The 19,047-nt window shown below is 27.4% G+C and overlaps 2 protein-coding genes and 2 pseudogenes across 8 annotated transcripts in view; all 4 read left to right on the forward strand.

The window, feature by feature from the left end:
• The window catches only part of LOC145192066 (uncharacterized), a 65,984-nt gene extending 47,546 nt beyond the window's left edge, over positions 1-18,438 (forward strand). The window contains exon 12 of the mRNA XM_090076447.1: positions 17,840-18,438. Coding sequence (XP_089932573.1) covers positions 17,840-18,438 — 599 coding nt within the window. The remainder of the gene's footprint in view (positions 1-17,839) is intronic.
• Positions 1,492-4,157, forward strand: LOC149893902 (uncharacterized; annotated as a pseudogene). The gene is made up of 7 exons (XR_016449120.1): positions 1,492-1,853; positions 1,930-2,031; positions 2,157-2,594; positions 2,947-3,116; positions 3,347-3,411; positions 3,824-3,930; positions 4,027-4,157. The product of XR_016449120.1 is annotated as an uncharacterized LOC149893902 (transcript).
• LOC149893903 (uncharacterized) lies at positions 5,737-14,122 on the forward strand. Of its 6 annotated transcripts, none has more exons than XM_090100033.1 (10): positions 5,737-5,828; positions 11,608-11,812; positions 12,042-12,152; positions 12,281-12,403; positions 12,491-12,556; positions 12,908-13,030; positions 13,211-13,383; positions 13,480-13,544; positions 13,689-13,783; positions 13,902-14,122. In XM_090100033.1, exons 2-10 carry the CDS (start codon positions 11,617-11,619, stop codon positions 14,000-14,002), a joined length of 1,053 nt encoding a protein of 350 aa, XP_089956159.1. In that variant the 5' UTR covers positions 5,737-5,828; positions 11,608-11,616; the 3' UTR covers positions 14,003-14,122. The 6 variants fall into 6 exon arrangements, with proteins under 6 accessions (XP_089956159.1, XP_089956172.1, XP_089956142.1 ...); XM_090100046.1 differs by having other exon boundaries at positions 12,042-12,140; XM_090100021.1 differs by lacking the exon at positions 5,737-5,828 and adding an exon at positions 8,226-10,229.
• LOC149893904 (uncharacterized) lies at positions 14,046-16,944 on the forward strand (annotated as a pseudogene).
• Positions 18,439-19,047: the final 609 nt, after the last annotated feature.

Here is a 19,047-nt window from a genome sequence, read left to right on the forward strand (position 1 = left end):
GCTAGGCAATATCTAAAATGTGTTAAAGGTCATACAGGTTATTTTAGTTGTGAAAGATGTGAAATTAAAGGTAAGTACAAGTTGTTTAGAATGATTTTAAATACTACAAATTGTGTGCCTCGTACCAACAAGTTATTCAAACAGTATTTCTATGCCAATACACATCAAATAAGCCGTAGCATATTAATAGATTTTAATGTTAATTGTGTTGATGGTTTTGTCTTGGATTATATGCATTTAGTATGTCTTGGTGTTGTTAAGCGAATTCTTATTTTTCTAACCAAAGGACCTTTCCCATATAGATTGGGTTCTGCTTAATTGTTGAATATTTCAGAAAACTTGTTAAAGTTTAGTGGTAAATTTCCATCTGAGTTTGCTCGTCAATCAAGAAGTTTACATGAAGCAAAGAGGTGGAAAGCCACTGAGTTTAGGCAATTTTTGTTATATACTGGCTTTTTAGTTTTAAAAGATGCTTTTACTCCTGAACGTTATCAGCATTTTCTTTCTTTAACTCTAGCAATGAGAATTTTTCTAGATTCTAATGCGATTGTCCGAAATAATCATCTTCAATATGCAAAAGATTTATTGAATTACTTTGTAGTTAAATCAGAAGAATTTTATGGTCCTACTTTTTCTGTGTATAACGTACACAGCTTAACTCATTTACATGAAGATGTTAGCTTTTTTAACTGTTCCTTAGATGAAATCTCTTCTTTCCAATTTGAAAACTATTTGCAAGTAATTAAAAAGTTCATTCGCAAACCTCAAAGTCCATTATCTCAAGTTTTAAAAAGATTTTCAGAGCTTGAAAATCTTGAAATAAGTTGTAATCAGTATGCTAAATCACATAGAGTTATTTTTTCTCCAAAATTTAAAGACTCTTGGTTTCTCCTATACACAGGCGAATTTGCCCAGATTATTGGAAAATTAGACAACAATCAATTTAACTGTGTTGTTTTAAAAAATTGTGTTTACAAAAGCGTATTTACAGATCCATGTGACTCTAAAATCTTTAACATTGTTTTTGTTAGAGATATAAAAACTCACTTGAAACATGTTTGTCTAAGTAAAAAACATTTTCAAAGAAAAGCAGTATGTCTAGCTTATAAAGAAGGGTTTGTCTTATCATGTTTGTGTCATGACATATAAAATTTGTTTACAACCCACTCTTTAACTAAATAATAAACGTTGAAAAGTTTTTTGTACCTTTGTGAAGTATTAGATCAAATAACAATATACTTAATATATATTTTACAATGTTAAACATCAAAAAAATTGAATTTTTAAAAGTTTACCTATTTGGTAATTGTCTGTATTGTTGTAAGATTTTAATATTGTTATTTAAATATTTATAAATATAAACAAAAAAAATTGTTTCATTTATTTAAATATTCATAATAAAGTATGTTAATAAAAATTATTATTTGTTAAATTATTTATAGTAAAATATGTTACTGTTAACATGTTCTATAGCCAAAATTGTTCTATAGCCAAAATTTTTCTAAAAACAATTAATTGTTATTAGAAGAAATTAATATATATTTTTAATAATTAATCGTTTAAACAGTTTTTTAAACAAAAACTATTATAATATAATATTATAATATTATTATAAATAAGTATAAAAAATTCAAAGATGTCAATGAAAGATTTATGGGCATTAGTTGTAACTTCAAGCAAAGACAAAATTGGAAAAACTAGGGAGACAGAAACAGTTGTTCCATTTCATTGGATTTCCTCAGATGAGAAATGGTTGTATTTGCCTCCTTCTCGAAAAGATGAAAAACATACAAAGGCAATTCCCAATGAGGTTCTTTGGAAGAAATTTGAAATTTTAAAAATAAAATTATGAGGTAATCATTTTGTTTTTCCGGATTTGTTCTAACTCTTTTATTAATAATTTTTCTTCTACTTATTTAAAACTTTTAGGTGAAAAAGATTTGTGTGAATATGTGTCTGGAAACAATTTTATGTCCTCATCAAGTGAAAGAGAGAGTGCAGTGAATGAAAAAAGGGATATTGATTTTAACAGTAAGACAAACATTTTGATTTAGGATTTTGGATTTTTATTTAAATGTTTTTTGCAACCTAATGTTAATTGCAGTATTAAAAATATTGTTTTTTCTTTGTTAACAAATTTATTGATATTATTATAGAAGTGGAATTGCCTAAAAAACCTACTGAAAATATTATGTCAGCGATAATTTCTTTGTCAAGTAAATCTATTTTAAAACAAGAATTGTATTCACAATCAGCATCTTGTAAAAGTAGTTCTTCTGATTATTTATCACCAATAAGTTCTGCGTCACTATCACCTAGCCATAAGTTAAGATTATATTCTCGATCACCTGTCTCCAAAAGCAGGCCATGTTTGCTCTCACTTTCACCAGTCCTAATGTCTGGATCAAGTCCATGTTCACTTTCGCCTATTCGCAAGCCAAGATCAAAATCTCGCTCCCCTTCACCTGTGCATAGTTCTAGATCATACTCAAAATCACAGAATAATCATTCCCAATCAGTGTTTTCAAAGTCAAAATCTAAAGCAAAGAAACTGGTTCGATGTATGAATAGTAATTTCCCAATGGATGAAGCACGTAAGTTAAAAAAGTTTTTTTCAAGTTTTATTGATTAAAATTATCTATCGAATTCATCTAGAAAACACAGAGAGATTTGGTTAACTGTTTAATGTCAGTTTTGCCAATATAATTACCTAAGTACTTTTATTAAGTTTACTTAATTTAAAAAAATGGTATATGAAGGAATACACAATTTTTTTATGACGAAAATTGTCTCATAGATTCAATTTTGAAAATAAACTTTTGCTCTATACTATTACTTTTGGTTTTAAACTGACATTTTCTTAAATGTAAATATTATGTAATTTATATACTGTTAATAAGTGAAACAAAATTTAATATTTGGATTTTTTAATATATGTAATTTTAGGATTTCAAAAAAAGACAATATCTCTTTTAACTTGTATCGTTGACCTATTGGAGAATCAAGTTCACCAAATAAATAATGATTGTACAAAAGATGTGGAAAAAATTGATAACATGGATAAATTCAAAGAACTAGAGGAGTCTTTATCAAAAAAAGACTTTTTTTCATTTATGGTGAATTGTTTTTGAGAATTCTTTTTCATAAATACCCTATTTACTACAATAAAATTTTTTTTGTGTGAAATCTTTAATGTAGTCTTTGTAAAAAGTGCTACCAACATGTCCGTTTGATATTAAATTATGTATAAAGTTAACAATTAGAACTCCTCTAGCTTTGAAGTTATTAATGTTAGTTTATGTTTAAATGTTATTCAAATATGTATAAGCAAATATATATATTTTAGGTTGGTCAGTTAAAAATGGTCGGTGGCAAGACAGTACGGGAAAATGTGAGAAATGTCATGAAAAGGTACACAACAATATACATTGATATGTTTTCCAGGCCTATATGGCGTCGTATTCTATATTAATGGATTAACTAACTGATAGACAATAATATGGATTAAAAATCAAATTAAATGTTTTTCAAATTACATTTGAACAGGTTGCAAGGTTGACTATAAAAATTCGAACTTGATAGCCTAAAGTTCAAACTTGAATTCAAAAAGTTGCCTATAAAAATTGGAATTTAGCAGGTTGAATTCAAGGCCTTAAAAAGTTAAAAATTAATTGTTTGTTAAACCTGTTTTAAATGATTTTTTTTAAGATTTCAACAAATTAAGTAACAATTTACTCAATTACGCAAAAATAATTATTTTATTTAAGTTTCTTATTTTATGCGAGTTTTTTATTAACAGTTCTGATAATTTCTTTTAATTTAGGTTAATGTCCTACTCTGTAATGTCATGTTTTAATATGCTTGGAACAAATAGACACGAGCAAAAAAAGTTATCATTTAAAGAGACAAAGATATGTAGTGTGGTTGTCGGTGAGTTTATATTGATATATTTATATTTAAGATTGGTATTCTATAAAATGAGTAAAAATAACTTTAAAGTGTTTTAACATATTTCATTTTGTTTAGCGAGTGTGTTGTCAAATCACGCGACAACTGAAATCGAAGTTTTGGATTCAGTGAAAAACGTGTTAAAATACGCTCCAGAAAAAAAAAAAGATGTATAAATTTGAATTTTGAAAAAGAAATCCAAGCAGCTGCATTATATTTTTATTTGAGACTTTATCGTGGCTATTCTTTTATGTAAATAAAAGTGTAATTGGTAAAAGAAACTGTAATTGGTAATATTTTGGCGCTTTAAAATAGTTCAGTTTTTGAACATGTTACACATGTTACAACATATGTTCAATTCTTTAAAGAAGTTGTTTAAATAAATAATAGATTTTTTAATAGAAAATAAAAAAAATTGTATGTAAAAACAAGAGGCATATTTAGTCGGTTTTCCGACCAATAACCGATATCCTGTAGATCCTTTTTGCGACGTCGCATCGACGTCTATTTTTCACCCTGGATACGACGTCGTAAAATTGTTACACTTTACGACTTTACAGCGACGTCAAAACGACCAACCTCGCGACGTCAAAACGACGTTGTACCGACGTCATTGTGCTTGCTGGGAACCATTTTTAAAAATATTCCAATTTTAGCTTAAGATAATACTCTAATCATAATACACTAATCTACTCTATTAGGTTAAAATAGATAGATAAGATAGGGTAGTAGCGCTATCTCTTCTAAGTCTGGTCTCTTGTTACTTATTTTCGTGTAAGCAATCTCTTTCGATGAAAAAAACTTTACCGCTTAAAGAAAGCTCATCGCTGATATTCCTGCACTTTCAGTTTGTAGGCGCTGTTTTTTGGAATTATTGACAGCATGGTTTTTAACATTTTTGTGAGTTGTTTATAACAAATCTTATAAAAAGCCGGAAGGAAATGAAAGATCATGTAATAAAGCAACCTGTTAACAGCGCAATAAATGTTGCGGACTTAAAGAGTTTGCACCCTACGATAAATGACTCGTTCGATTACACGTTATTTGGATATCAAGAAACTCAATTCTATATGTACTAAATTGGTTTCTGCTCTATCGTCAACACAATCCCCCTCATAAAACTTTTAGGCCTTCAAAACCTTATGAAAATGTTTTTTTTTTTTATCCTAAGAAAAGAGAAATGGATGAAATCTTTTAAAATGTAAGTTTTAATGTTACTTTGAGAAATCTTTTTTTATATAAATATATGAGGGGTGTATGGGAAAATTGATTTCCATTTTTTCGAAACTTCAAAAATAATATTTGGCGACTTTTTGTTATTGTTTTGTTAATCAGATTGTTATTCGATGTTGGGTCTTTCAGAAGAAATATTTGGGTGTGGCTGTAAAGAGCTAAAAGGATTTTTTGATATTTCTTGACCTTTTGTAGCACCAGCGTGAAATCTGTTTTTTATGTCTCAGAAAATAATTTAATCTCTCATTTCTACGAATTGCTTTGGATTTTACACTGTTAAAAAAAATTTAAAAACTTCAATCACGTTCTTGCTTTCAAGAATTGTCATGAGATGCTCTAAATATTCTCAGGAGAACAGAGAGTATTAAGAATATAGAGATTCTCAGGAGAACTTAAAATATTTAGAGCGTACCGTGACGAATAGAGCAAAAGTAAACAGTCGTAAACATTTGTTCTACATTCCACGTTCGAGTTTTCAATTACAACTAAACCCTCACTCTGGCTGAGTTTTCAAACAACTATCTGAGCGAATTGACGTTTTTCAAATGAGAACATCGCCGCAGGAGTTGAGTTGTTTGATGAAAATCGCAAACTTCTATTTTTATTTTCTTGTTTATAATAATTTTTGAACGAACGACGCAAAAGAAGTAAGTGTTTAAGATTTTATTTTTATGTAGTTAAAATCAGTTTTGAGCAGAATATATTTCTATTTGTTAGGTTTTTAGGGAAAAAGCGATTGAAAGTTCAGTTAATACAGTATTTTTATGTTTCTTTGCCTAAAGTTAACAATTTGAAAAGTTTTAGTTTTTTTGGTGACATTAAAATGGTTTTTTCGATATTTTTTCTTTTCAAAACAAGTTTGAAAGTTTAAAAAAGATGACCATAAAAGAAATGGCTTTTTATACGTTACTTTTGGTGTAACAGTTTTAAAATATAATTTCCGACCGTTTTTTATTCGACTGTTACCGCTTTAAATTGACTTTTAGTTTACTTTTTTATAATACTTTAATTTATTTTTTGTTGCTCAGCAAAGAAATAGAAAGCGGAAACATTTTTATTTCAGTTTTAAAACAAATAATTTTTGTATAAAAAATCTCACGCGACTTTTAAATAAAGTTGAGCGCTGTTTTAATTAGAGACCGCCGATCCGTTACTGTTTATCGGTTTGCGGATTGTGCACCGAATTATCTTTGCTAAACGGTTCAAATTACTTACGGATTGATTTGATCCGAAAAAAATGTATCGGAGAAAAATTCGTTAAAATTTTTTCGGATTATTTTTTCGGATTGCAATCCGATTCGATACTTTCGGATCGGATTGCAATTCGAAAAATATTTTTCGAATTGCAATCCGATCCGAAAGTATCGAATCAAATTGCAATTCGAAAAATATTTTTCAAATTGCAAAGAATCCGAAATCCGAAAGTATCAATCGGATTGCAATTCGAAAAATATTTTTCGAATTGCAATCCGATCCAAAAGTATCGAATCGATATTATTTTTACGGATTTATACGGATTCAGAATAAAAAATGCTTTTGAAATAAGATTCATTTTTATTTATTTATAATATTCAAATATACAATGAAACGAAATGATTTCCTTGTTAAGAAATAAAAAAAGTCAAAATCACACTGAAAGTTAATCATTTTCCAAATTCATTTCCTGGCCACACAATGTCTTGAATTTTACTGAGTTGCTTAACCTACACCAAACACTTTCTTCCTCAGTTGTTCAGTGAAATCAAAGTATTCATCATCTTCATCATCCAACATTGAAGGGCTTTGGCTAGCCCAAAAATTCTTTTTTTGACAGTTCTTCCATCGCTTTCTTTACTGCAGTTTTGACTACTTCAAATTTTCTCCCCTCACCCACAAAGCACATGCCCTTCCTGTTAGGATTTTAAAAAAGAGCTATAGAAAATTCAATATTCATCAGCTCCCCTTTGAATCTTTTGTTAAGATCTTCATTGAATTAGTGAGCAAGCTCTAATGACACCTCGGTTTTTGGCTTGACACAGGCCTTACATTTTGCCTTGTTTTCCTTCACCTTGTTGAAGAATTCTGAAATATTAGATAGCTTAGGCATCTGAAAAGAAGAAAAAAAATGAAATAACATAAAAATGGAATAAATCAGATTATTTGAGTTTTTCCTTTATATTTGTTATAACAAAAAGTGATAATTTTGAGGCATGCATAAAGCTTTCAATAAAAGAAATAATTATTTAAAGGTTATTTGCCTTAATTGTTGAAATGAACGTAACAATTTTTCAAACTAGTTTTTATCTCTATTTCTATTTTTATTTCTGTTAATATTTAAGTAGAAGAAATATAACAATTTAAATTTTATCGGGCCAATCCACTAACTGAAGCAATCCGAAAAGCGAAATAATTCGCAAAGGAATTCGACCCACAAAAAAAAAACAAAAAAACAGCAAAAATTCAGTTTGAAATATTCTTAACTTTTAAATAAAAATAATATAATAATGGCTTTCCGTAATAAATGTAAGTGACGAATAGTAGACTTGATCTGTTGAACGAATTGTTCCCGGCAAACATCCCGGCAAACATAAGACGTCTTAAGACCGTCTTATTCAGGTCTTTAAATGGTCTTGTCTTCGATTGACGTCTTCAAGATGTCTTTAAGACGTCTTTTAAAAGACTGTATGGTCGAGAAACATTGCGCGTCTTCGTAAGACGTCTTCAAGACGTCTTTTAAAAGACTGTTGCGTCGTGTAAAATTGCGCGTCTTCGTAAGACGTCTTGAAGACGTCTTTTAAAAGACTGTATCTTAGTGAAAAATGGCTCGTCTTCGTAAGACGCCCTAGAGACGTCTTTTAAAAGACTGTATCTTAGTGAAAAATCGCTCGTCTTCGTAAGACGCCTTAGAGACGTCTTTTAAAAGACTGTATCGTAGTGAAAAATCGCTCGTCTTCGTAAGACGCCTTAAAGACGTCTTTATTTTTCGAATAATTCTACCAAACAAAAAGACGTCTTTTAGTCGTCTTAAAGACGTCTTTAAAAAGACTTTCGGCGTGAATAAACTTAGTGTCTTTTAAAGATGTGAAATTTTTCATAAAAAGTTTTATCTCGACCAATATTAATTCTCTAAATCATTATTCTAGAAAAAGGTTTTATATAGGTATCATTATGGAAACTGAAAATAGAATGAAGCGTCGTCGCTTGAATAAAAGTATGTTGAATTTTATAATGACATTTGAAGATGAAGATATTAATGATAGTACATCGAATTTGAATCCTGATTTTAATGCTTCTCAGGCTGAGCCTGAAAATCCTTGTAAAGCCCTAAATAATGTTTTTAAAGAAGAAAACAATAAGTCTTTGAGTTGTAATTATGAGAATTTTGAATGTTTTAATGTAAGCACCACTTTTGACAACAGAAACATTATCAGAAGATTTAGCAATGTGGTCTTCGAAAAGCAAAATTTCTCAAAACCAATTAAACGAGCTTTTGAGTATTCTTAAAAAACATGGTCATTCAGAGTTACCAAAAGATGCAAGAACGCTTTTAAAACCCTCTAAAGTTGTTACAGTAGATAGGAAGTGTGGTGGAACTTATGCTTACTTTACTCTTGCTGATGGCATAAATAATTTTTTGAATTTGAAAAATGATTCTCAATGTACTGGGTTATCAATTACTATTAATGTTGATGGGCTACCTCTTTTCAAATCTTCTAATCTTCAATTATGGCCAATACTTGGTCTTATAGAGAACTATATTTTTATCATTGCACTTTTCTGTGGTGATGGTAAACCAGACTGCTTGGATGGTTTTCTTAATGATTTTCTCAAAGAATCTTTATTGTTAAGTGGTGAAGGTTTATACTATAATGATAAAAAAATTGATGTTACACTTAAAGCATTCATATGTGATGCACCTTCTCGCTCTTTTCTTAAATGTATACAAAGTCATACAGGATATTACTCCTGTGAACGATGCCAAGTTAAAGGATTTTATGAAGAGCATAGAGTGGTTTATATTGATAACAACGCATCAACTCCAAGATTAACTGAAGAGTTTAATTCCTTTTTGTACACTGATCATCAGAAATCTCTCACCCCTGTAGCTCAACTTAAAATATCTTGTGTTTCTGATTTTATTTTGGATTACATGCACATGGTTTGTCTTGGTGTAGTAAGGCGTATACTTACTTTTTTAAAGTCTGGTCCAAAACATTGTAGACTTTCAAATGGCCAAATAAAAAAAATATCTGATAATCTGTTAAGCTTACGTGGTATGATGCCATCTGAATTTGCTCGACAACCACGTTCCCTTTTAGAGTTAGATCAGTGGAAAGCAACAGAGTTCAGACAATTTATCTTATACACTGGTCCCTTAGTTTTAAAGGGTGTTGTTAGCAAAGAAATTTATAATCATTTTCTAACATTGCATGTTGCAATGGTAATTCTCTTAAATGAAGACAGTGAATTTAGGAAACATTATCTTGCTTTTGCTAGAGAACTCATTAATTATTTTGTTATCAACTCAAAACATTTATATACAAATTCATTCTGTGTTTACAATGTTCACTGCTTACTTCATATTTGTGATGATGTTGTTAAATTTGATTGTTCACTAAATGACATATCTTGTTTTCCCTTCGAAAATTATATGCAGACATTAAAGAAAGCAGTAAAAAACTCAAAGAGTCCTGTTTTTCAAATAGCCAAGCAATATCAAAGTATACAATCTATGTTAAATACAAAATCTCGAAAACTAAAAGTTTCAGTGAAGCTGAATAATTCATGTTTTTACATAGGAGAAAATCAATTTTGTTTTGTTGATGAGAAATTATCATCTGGATTTTTTAAGTGTAGAATATTTAGACTTGATTTACAAAATGATTTATATACACAACCTATTCAGTCTAAAATCTTTCAAATTTTCTTCATACCAAGTATTGATGAAATTGGAGTTAAGTTTGTTGAGTTAAAAATGGAAAATCTTTGCCGAAAGGTTGTTGTTCTACCTTGGAAGGGAGGTCTTGCATGCTTTCCTTTATTGCATGAAATAGAACATTAATTGAAAGGTTTTTAAGTTCAAATTTCTTTTGATTAAATATTTTATATTTATTATGTTTAATTAATTTGCATCTTGTATCCAAAGTTATATATATATATATATATATATATATATATATATATATATATATATATATATATATATATATATATATATATATATATATATAATGATTTATTTTTAACTTTATTTTTCCATTTTATTTGTTTTTTACAGTTAATATTTTTGTATAAAAAGATAATTTTTAATTGAAATTATCTATAAAAAAAATAAATATAAAAAAAAAGTTAAATTATCAACAAAAACCTAATAATAAGTTGGAATAACAGAAATAAGTAGCAATAACAAAAGACAACTGTCTTTTAATTTAAAAAACTTATAAAGGAATGAAAAGGAACAAAAAAAATCATTAGGTTGATAATTATGGTGATAATGACAAGGAAGAGCACTAATTTGTCTGAAAAAACAGACAAATAAAACGAAAAAAGGAATTAAAAACAGCGTTAAAATAACTGTGTGGGCAGTTTAAATAAATCTGTTTAATATTTTAAATATTTAAGATATTTTACTTCATCACTAACTATTAAAGGTAGTTTTAATAAATAATCTAAATAATAAAGAAGTGAAACAATTTTATAAAAAATTAAATCTCTTAGATAATTTTTTTTTTAATTTTACTTTTTTAGCTCTTTAACTTTATTTCTTTTATTTGTTCATTTACTGAATTTTACTTAAAAAGTGGTTTTTTTAAATTTCAAAAAATGATAAATAATTGCATTTAAATACATTTTTAAATAAAGCAAAGATAATTTCAATTAAAGATTATCTTTTTAAACAAAAATATAAACTGTAAAAAACAAATAAAATGGAAAAATAAAGTTAAAAATAAAGTTATATATATGTATATATGTATATATATATATATATATATATATATATATATATATATATATATATATATATATATATATATATATATATATATATATAAATATAATAACATTATTATAACATTGTTTCATTTCTTTATTATTTAGATTATTTATTAAAACTACCTTTAATTGTTAGTGATGAAGTAAAATATCTTAAATATTTAAAATATTAAACAGATTTATTTAAACTGCCCACACAGTTATTTTAACGCTGTTTTTAATTCCTTTTTTTGTTTTATTTGTCTGTTTTTTCAGACAAATTAGTGCTCTTCCTTGTCATTATCACCATAATTATTAACCTAATGATTTTTTTTGTTCCTTTTCATTCCTTTATAAGTTTTTTAAATTAAAAGACAGTTGTCTTTTGTTATTGCTACTTATTTCTGTTATTCCAACTTAATATAAGACTTTTGTTGATATTTTAAATTTTTTATTTTTTTTTTCATGATTTAGTTTTACACCATGATTTGGGCAAGAGCTGTTTGGATAGAGAACTTTGAGGAAATAGAAGATGTTGTTCCTAGAAGGTGGATAGATACTGATAAAAAAATATTATTCTGGCCTGCAGGTGTATCTTATCATAGAGCTGTTAAAGATGAATTGGATGTGGATGAGACATGGGACAAATATAAACTTGTTAAAATCAAATTTGAGAGTGGTATGAAATATTTTATAAGAGCTATAATATATATATATATATATATATATATATATATATATATATATATATATATATATATATATATATATATATATATATATATATATATATATATATATTATAGCTCTTATAAATCCAATATAAACATCAAATATTTTGCCACCATGTATGTGCTGGCAAAATATCTGATTTTATATTGGATTTATAAAAGTTTTGATTCTTTTAGATAATATGGAAGAACTAAAAGAAGATTGTTACACCACAGCAACAGAGGAAGAAGATGAAATTGATATTTGTGTTTCCAAAGATACCTTTAAAGTGAAAAGTAATGTTAATGGTATAATTATATTTAATTGTATTTATGTTAATTATTTATTTTTATTTGTTTAATGTCAAATCTATATTGTAAATTAATATGTTTATATAAATACTAAAAGAAAAATAAATAAAACTATTATGTTTTAGAGTTACTTGACTTTCCTTTGCCTCCGCCAGTTTTTAAATCTGTGTTGAAAAAACCATTAAAAAGATCTTTTGACTCTAATTTGTCATCTGGATCTACTTCCAAACAATCTAATCTGTGTTCTGGTACATTTTGTCTCTTAATTTTCAATTTTTTCAAAATTAGAATTTATATATTTTTAATCTACACTATTACTGAATTCCTATTTTTAGCTGAAACTTCTTTACCTCTACATTCAACTACAGAGGAACAATCACCTTCATATTCTGGTGCACTATGTATGTATTATTTTTGATATTTCTACTATATTTTTTGTTCATTAAAGTTGGAATATTCTTTTATTGTTAACTTTATCTTTGTCTCACTTATTTTTACATTCACAATCAACTGAAATGGAACAATCAAATTTTTTTTTATATATAATTTTTTTTTATAGACTCTAAACTAAAAAATATTATAATCCCCCTCCTCTTACCTATCAACTTTTGTAGTCTCGAGGAGCTAAAGCCTAAAATAAGAAAAAAATGTATTAATAATAACAAAGTACCAAAAATTTTTTAAAATGATTTGTTGCAGATTAAAAAAGTAACTTTTTATTATTTATATATATAATTTTTTTTTTGCTTTAGTTATACCTCATACATCAGAACCAAACAAAAAGCTTCAGAAAACAGACATACAAGAAAAAACCATGATTCAAGCGCTTGGATCAGAGAAGTTACTTAAAAATAAGTTTCCTATGGAAGTTGGAAGTAAGCTTTTTAACATTTACTTGATTTTTTTATTTGGAGTAAGTAAAATGTGGAGAGTTTGTTCTCACATTTGGATTTTTTTTAGGTATAAGAATAATACTTGTAAACAATTTTGAAAATGTATTAATAAATGTTTTGCATTTTGTATATTTCTTTTTTCATTTTCTTCATATAATTTAGAATACCAACACATGATGTTCAAGATGGTTTCAAAGGTTCTTGAAAACCAGGAGCTTATTTTAGCTATAAACAAACAATCCAATAGTAATTTTGCAATCAAGAAATTAGACACTATTGCAGAGTATGAGGATTTTATCAAAAGTTTAGAGGATGATTGTGTTCGACTTGATTTGGTAAATCTTTATCCATATGTAAATCTTTATAATCCATATAAATTAAAAGTGAAAATAGTTATTTTTTTATAATTATTTTGCCAAACTTTTATTTAGGTTAAACAGCTCAGTTTTTTAGGTGCAGAAGATTTTAAACAACTGACAAGATTGGTCATGAATAGGTTTTTTTATTACATTTTGCATAGGAATCATTTTTCGTATTTGTGGTAAATATATTTTTCATGTATAGTAATTATGGAAATCAATAATTATAAATTGTTTAATATTTTTCATAAATTTTATCATTTATTCGATATGTTTTTAAGATTATTTACAAATAACCTGTTGACACAGTTCAACTTAAAAGGTTCTGGTGGAAAGATTGGTTTGTTTTCAACTAAACTGTATGACTTAATAGAAGGTAATCTAAAATAGGTTTAAATTATTCAACTTTTAATTTAGTTAAAAATCTATGTTAAGTTAAATTTATTTCCAATATATTTGATAAATATATCCTACATGATTAATTTGATTTTTAGAAGTTATAAAAAGAAGATTTGAAAAGGTTTCAAATGCTGAAATTAAACAGCAAATTGGACGGTATTGTAAAAATGCTCCTTCACGGCAAAAAACAAAATAAAAAAATATTCTTTTTTATTGTTATATATTGTATATATTATTATATGTTGTATAAATTGTTAAATAGAAAGATACTTGGTAACAATCCAACTAACTGTATTACATGTACCTTTTTAAATTATTTGCGTTGTTTTTTTTTTTTAATAATTTTCTTTTTCTTCTTTAATAATGTTTCCAAAAAACAAAGTAAGAACTTGAACTTGCTCAATAGTGTTTTTAATGTTGTTAATACAATAGGTAATCGCAACCTAAATATACCATTAATACTACACAGTTTTCTTAAAACATAATTAAATAAATCTTTAGGCCGTCTTAAGTAAGACGCCTTTAAACAATCTTAAGCAAGACGTCTTTGCGACGGACAATGTAGACCTTTTTAAGACATCTATAAGACGTCTTCCTCGATCTTGAAAAGACGTCTTAAAGACGACTAAAAGACGTCTTTTTGTTTGCTGGTTATATTAAGTAAACCGTCTTGAATAAAGCGTCTTTAATCCGTCTTAGACAAGACGTTTTTAAGCTGTCTTCAGTAAGAGGTTTTTAAACAGTCTTGAGTAAGACGTCTTTTCGACGGACAACGTAGACCTTTTTAAGACATCTTTAAGACGTCTTCCTCGATCTTGAAAAGACATCTTAAAGACGACTAAAAGACGCCTTTTTGTTTGCTGGGTTGTAGGTTAAGATTTCCAAATAGAACTGATTGAAAATAAAAAAGAAATCCAATATTTTTAGGATGCGCACATAATAAAAATGAAATTTGTTTGGACCACACCATTTAATGGTGACGCGAACGGATTGTGATTCGTATAATTCGCTAAGCGAATTAAAGTTAAATTGATTCGTAAAAATTTTTCGGATTATTAATCCGAACAACAAAGTGAATCCGCAAAAAAAAAAATTTGCTAGTGGTTCGTAAATTAGTTTTCGGATTATTAATCCGAAAAATTTTTACGAACTGACTGTTTTAATCCGCAAAATAAGTCGGATTGGGGTAATTCCGCATCAAATCACCCAAAATTTAGAAAATTTTGAACCATGGGTCCTCAAATTTTTTAAAAATTTCTTTGGCTGTTGCATCTTAAAAAGAAAAGTTAACACATAAAATTTCAGCTAAAAATGTTGAGCGGTTGACAAGATACTGCAATTTTAATATTGACCTGGTTTCCCAAAATGACCCGGTTTTCATAACATTCTGAAAAAACATTTTTCTTAAAAAAATAAGAAATAAAAATGGCAAAAATATGAAAATAAACATATATAATGTTTTTTTGATGCTGAATTCAATAAAAGTACTTAAAATGCTCAAATATAAAAGGAACATGCTTAAAAGTTAATAAAACATCTAGTTTCTATAAACCAACTTTGGGGCCCAATATCTCAAAACACCCCTGTCAAATTTTTTTTTTTTTGCTGTTAATATTTTCAACTGCTTATAATCTTACTAGGCACAAAAAATCTAACTGGAAAAACAACTGAAACATATGGAGCTTTAGTTTCAATGATTTATTACTTTTTGAAGAAATTATTTTAAAAAAAATGCAAATAGAATTCTGTAAAATATTATATTTAGTTTATAGACTCCTTAAAAAAAAAAAAAAAAAAAAAAAAAATTTTGTTATATTTAAGGAAGTCTTAATTATATGATAACTTAGTTATTTGATCTTAACAACTGAAAAAAACATCCTGTTTTGTTTTTATATAAAAACTGAATAAGTGTGATATTGATGTGCATTTGTTTTTAAAATTTTGACAACTATATTTTGTAAAAGTTTATAATAACTAGTTTATAAAAAGTTCAGTTATAAAACAATATTTATTGGTAAATTTTATTTAAATTTTAACAAATTAACAATTTCATATATATATATTTCATATATATATATGCAGATTGTATATATATATAATATATCTATAATGAAAATAACCAATATCTATCAGTGTAAAAAAATATACAACAGAGGGATTCTGAAAAGGTTTGAATTATTTCTTTATCAAAAAATTTTCCAATCTGTCTAAATTACATATATTCACTGATGGTTGCGCAGGGCAGTACAAAAATTGTAAAAGCTTTTACAATCTATGTGAATTTGACCTTAGAAAGTGAATTTGACCTTAAAGTTGAATGGAACTTTTTTGCCACGTCCCATGGAAAGTCACCATGCAATGGGATTGGCGGTACTGTAAAAAGGTTAACAGCACAAAAAAGTTTAAAACGACCATACAGAAACCAAATTCTCACATCAGAAGCTATGTATGAATTTTGTATTGAGAAAATCAAGGTTGTTAACTTCATTTACATAAAGGGATTGGACTTACAATTGCAACATGAAGAGCAAAAAGAAAGGTACACTGGTGTAACAACTCTACCTGGTACTGGTAGCTTTCATCAATTTATGATCTTGTAGATTAAAGGGTTGGGGCAAAGAGGTGTAGTACGGACATTAATTATTTAATAATCCACAATCTTAAAAAGAAACAAGATATATTTCAACTTGATACTGTTGCTTTAGGTTGTTATGTAGCTGTAGTCTGTGTAGTAATGGATCGGCATTGTAACTAAATCCAACCTAGAAGAAGTTGATGCTAAAGTTAAATTTCTTCACCCAAATGGTCCATCAATCTGTTTTAACTGGCCTGAAAGAGACAACTACTGTTTTATTCCCAACACCAACATATTGAAAAAACTATCTGTTCCATAAGCTTGCTCTAGTTCCGGTAGAAACTATGTGTTTGAAAATGCTGAAATAGAGGAAGTACAAGTAAAATGGGAACAGTATTGTAAACTATTACAAACACAGTCAAAATAACTTACATCTTCGATACCTTTAAAAATCTTGTATATTTAAGTGACTGTTTAAATTACGATTAACTTATTTTTATTTTATTTACAAATATTTTTTGGGAATTTCTTGAAAAAGTAATAGATCTTTGAAATTAAAGTTCCATATGTTTCAGTTGTTTTTCCAGTTAGATTTTTTGTGCCTAGTAAGATTGTGAGCAGTTGAAAATATTAACAGCAAAAAAAAAAAAAAATTGACGGGGGTGTTTTGAGATATTGGGCCCCAAAGTTGGTTTATAGAAACTAGATGTTTTATTAACTTTTAAGCATGTTCCTTTTATATTTGAGCATTTTAAGTACTTTTATTGAATTCAGCATCAAAAAAACATTATATATGTTTATTTTCATATTTTTGCCATTTTTATTTCTTATTTTTTTAAGAAAAATGTTTTTTCAGAATGTTATGAAAACCGGGTTATTTTGGGAAACCAGGTCAATATTAAAATTGCAGTATCTTGTCAACCGCTCAACATTTTTAGCTGAAATTTTGCATGTAATATTTTTTTATAATAAGGAATAATGTGTCAAAATATAACACAAAAGGAAGACACATGGTTCAATGGACTGGGTGATTTGATGTGGAATTACCCATTGGCTTTTTGCGGATTTTACGAATCGAATCGGCGGTGCCTAGTTTTAATGCTTTTGGTCAAGCTTTTGATTGGCTGAATTGTTTATCGTATTTCTATTGGTTGAGGCGCAACCAAAGTTGAAAAATGGCGTACGACAAGTTTCAATAAATATTTTAATTTTGTATTTCGTAAATTATTTATTTCTTTAATAAATATTTAGTAAATAAAAAATGTTTTTTGAACTAATTTGTGATCAATTGAACTGCTTTGATCTTTTTTATAAAGAAAATAATATCCGTTTTATATTTATTAAACACGATATTGTGTTTTCAAATTTTTGCAATTTGGTTTTCTTGAATAATTGTTGTTGCAAATAAATAAATATTAATAATAATATTAATATGTTATTATTATTCTTCTTCTTCAGGTGATGAACGCAAGATGTTCATGGAATGCTTCTTTGAAGCGCAGGCGTCGATTACCAAGAACATGAAAAGATCAATCGACGAACGAGAGTTGTTGATTGATATAAGCGATGGAAAAACTGCTCATAAAGTTTCACATGAGAAATATTTCATGGAAAAATTTTGTGACGCAGGATGCAAGTTGAATGGATTACGTGATTTAAATGTTGAGAAAAATATTTTATCTGAAGATGAGAAAAAACTTGTCATTTTATGTTCGACCAACGTTCGTCGTGTCTCCTTATATCATCCAGTGAAGATCGATGGATGGACACCGAAGCATAAGATTGAATGGTTGCGGATGTACTTCAGTGATACTTTCGTATCAAAGAACGAGTTCGAAGGTTTCGTCCTCCCGTGGATTCGACTCGCTGAAAATTTATTTCTTCACCTTCGCGACGACACGAACTTCATCGATGACATTTGTGAATGGCTTCGTGGTTCGAACTTCAAGTGGTTGGAGATCAGGTACCGTGGAAAATGTTTTAGAAACATTGAAGAGTTTAAAGTAAGAAACACGAAAAATAAAAAACAAAAAGTTTTTATAACATCGAAGAGTTGAAAAAGTGATACTAAATACTTTTGATTGTTTAAATATTTTTAATATGTTAAATAAGTATGTAAAATGTATAAATAATTCAAAAAGTTATTTATGAAATGAAATATTAAGTAATTTAAAAAGAAAAAAAAACAATTTTCTTTTAAAACTTGAAACGTGGAAAAAAATGGAAAGATTTTCATTTTTATTTGGAGTTTTTGTTGCGAATATTTGTTCTTTTTTAAAACATAAACAAGTTTTTTAAGTACCGCAAAAATTACGGAAATATTATAAAATGAGAATAATTTAATGTAATAATAATGGAAATATAAAATAATAAGGTTGTTTTTTGTTGTTGTCAATGGTAACAGTTATGAAAAAAATATTCGAGTTTTTAAGATGAGATTCGATAAATTTTTAGAACGGAAAGTTTTTTTTGATGTTGAAAAAAATAAAAAAGTTGGAACTCGGAAAATCGAAAAACAAAATTCTAGCGAATTTTTTAAAAGCTTCGAACGGTGGACATTTTTTTTTTCTCGAAGGAGGAGGGCGGTTTAAAAATTTTTTTTTGTAAATAAAGTAGTATAATTTTTATTAAAGATATTAGGTTTGTGTTTTGTTTCGAAAAACTTT

The sequence above is a fragment of the Hydra viridissima genome, unplaced genomic scaffold (assembly GCF_058129835.1).
Source record: "Hydra viridissima isolate aposymbiotic clone 2 unplaced genomic scaffold, HvirCarnegie_v1 scaffold_1, whole genome shotgun sequence".
In the NCBI taxonomy this organism is placed as follows: Eukaryota; Metazoa; Cnidaria; class Hydrozoa; order Anthoathecata; family Hydridae; genus Hydra; species Hydra viridissima.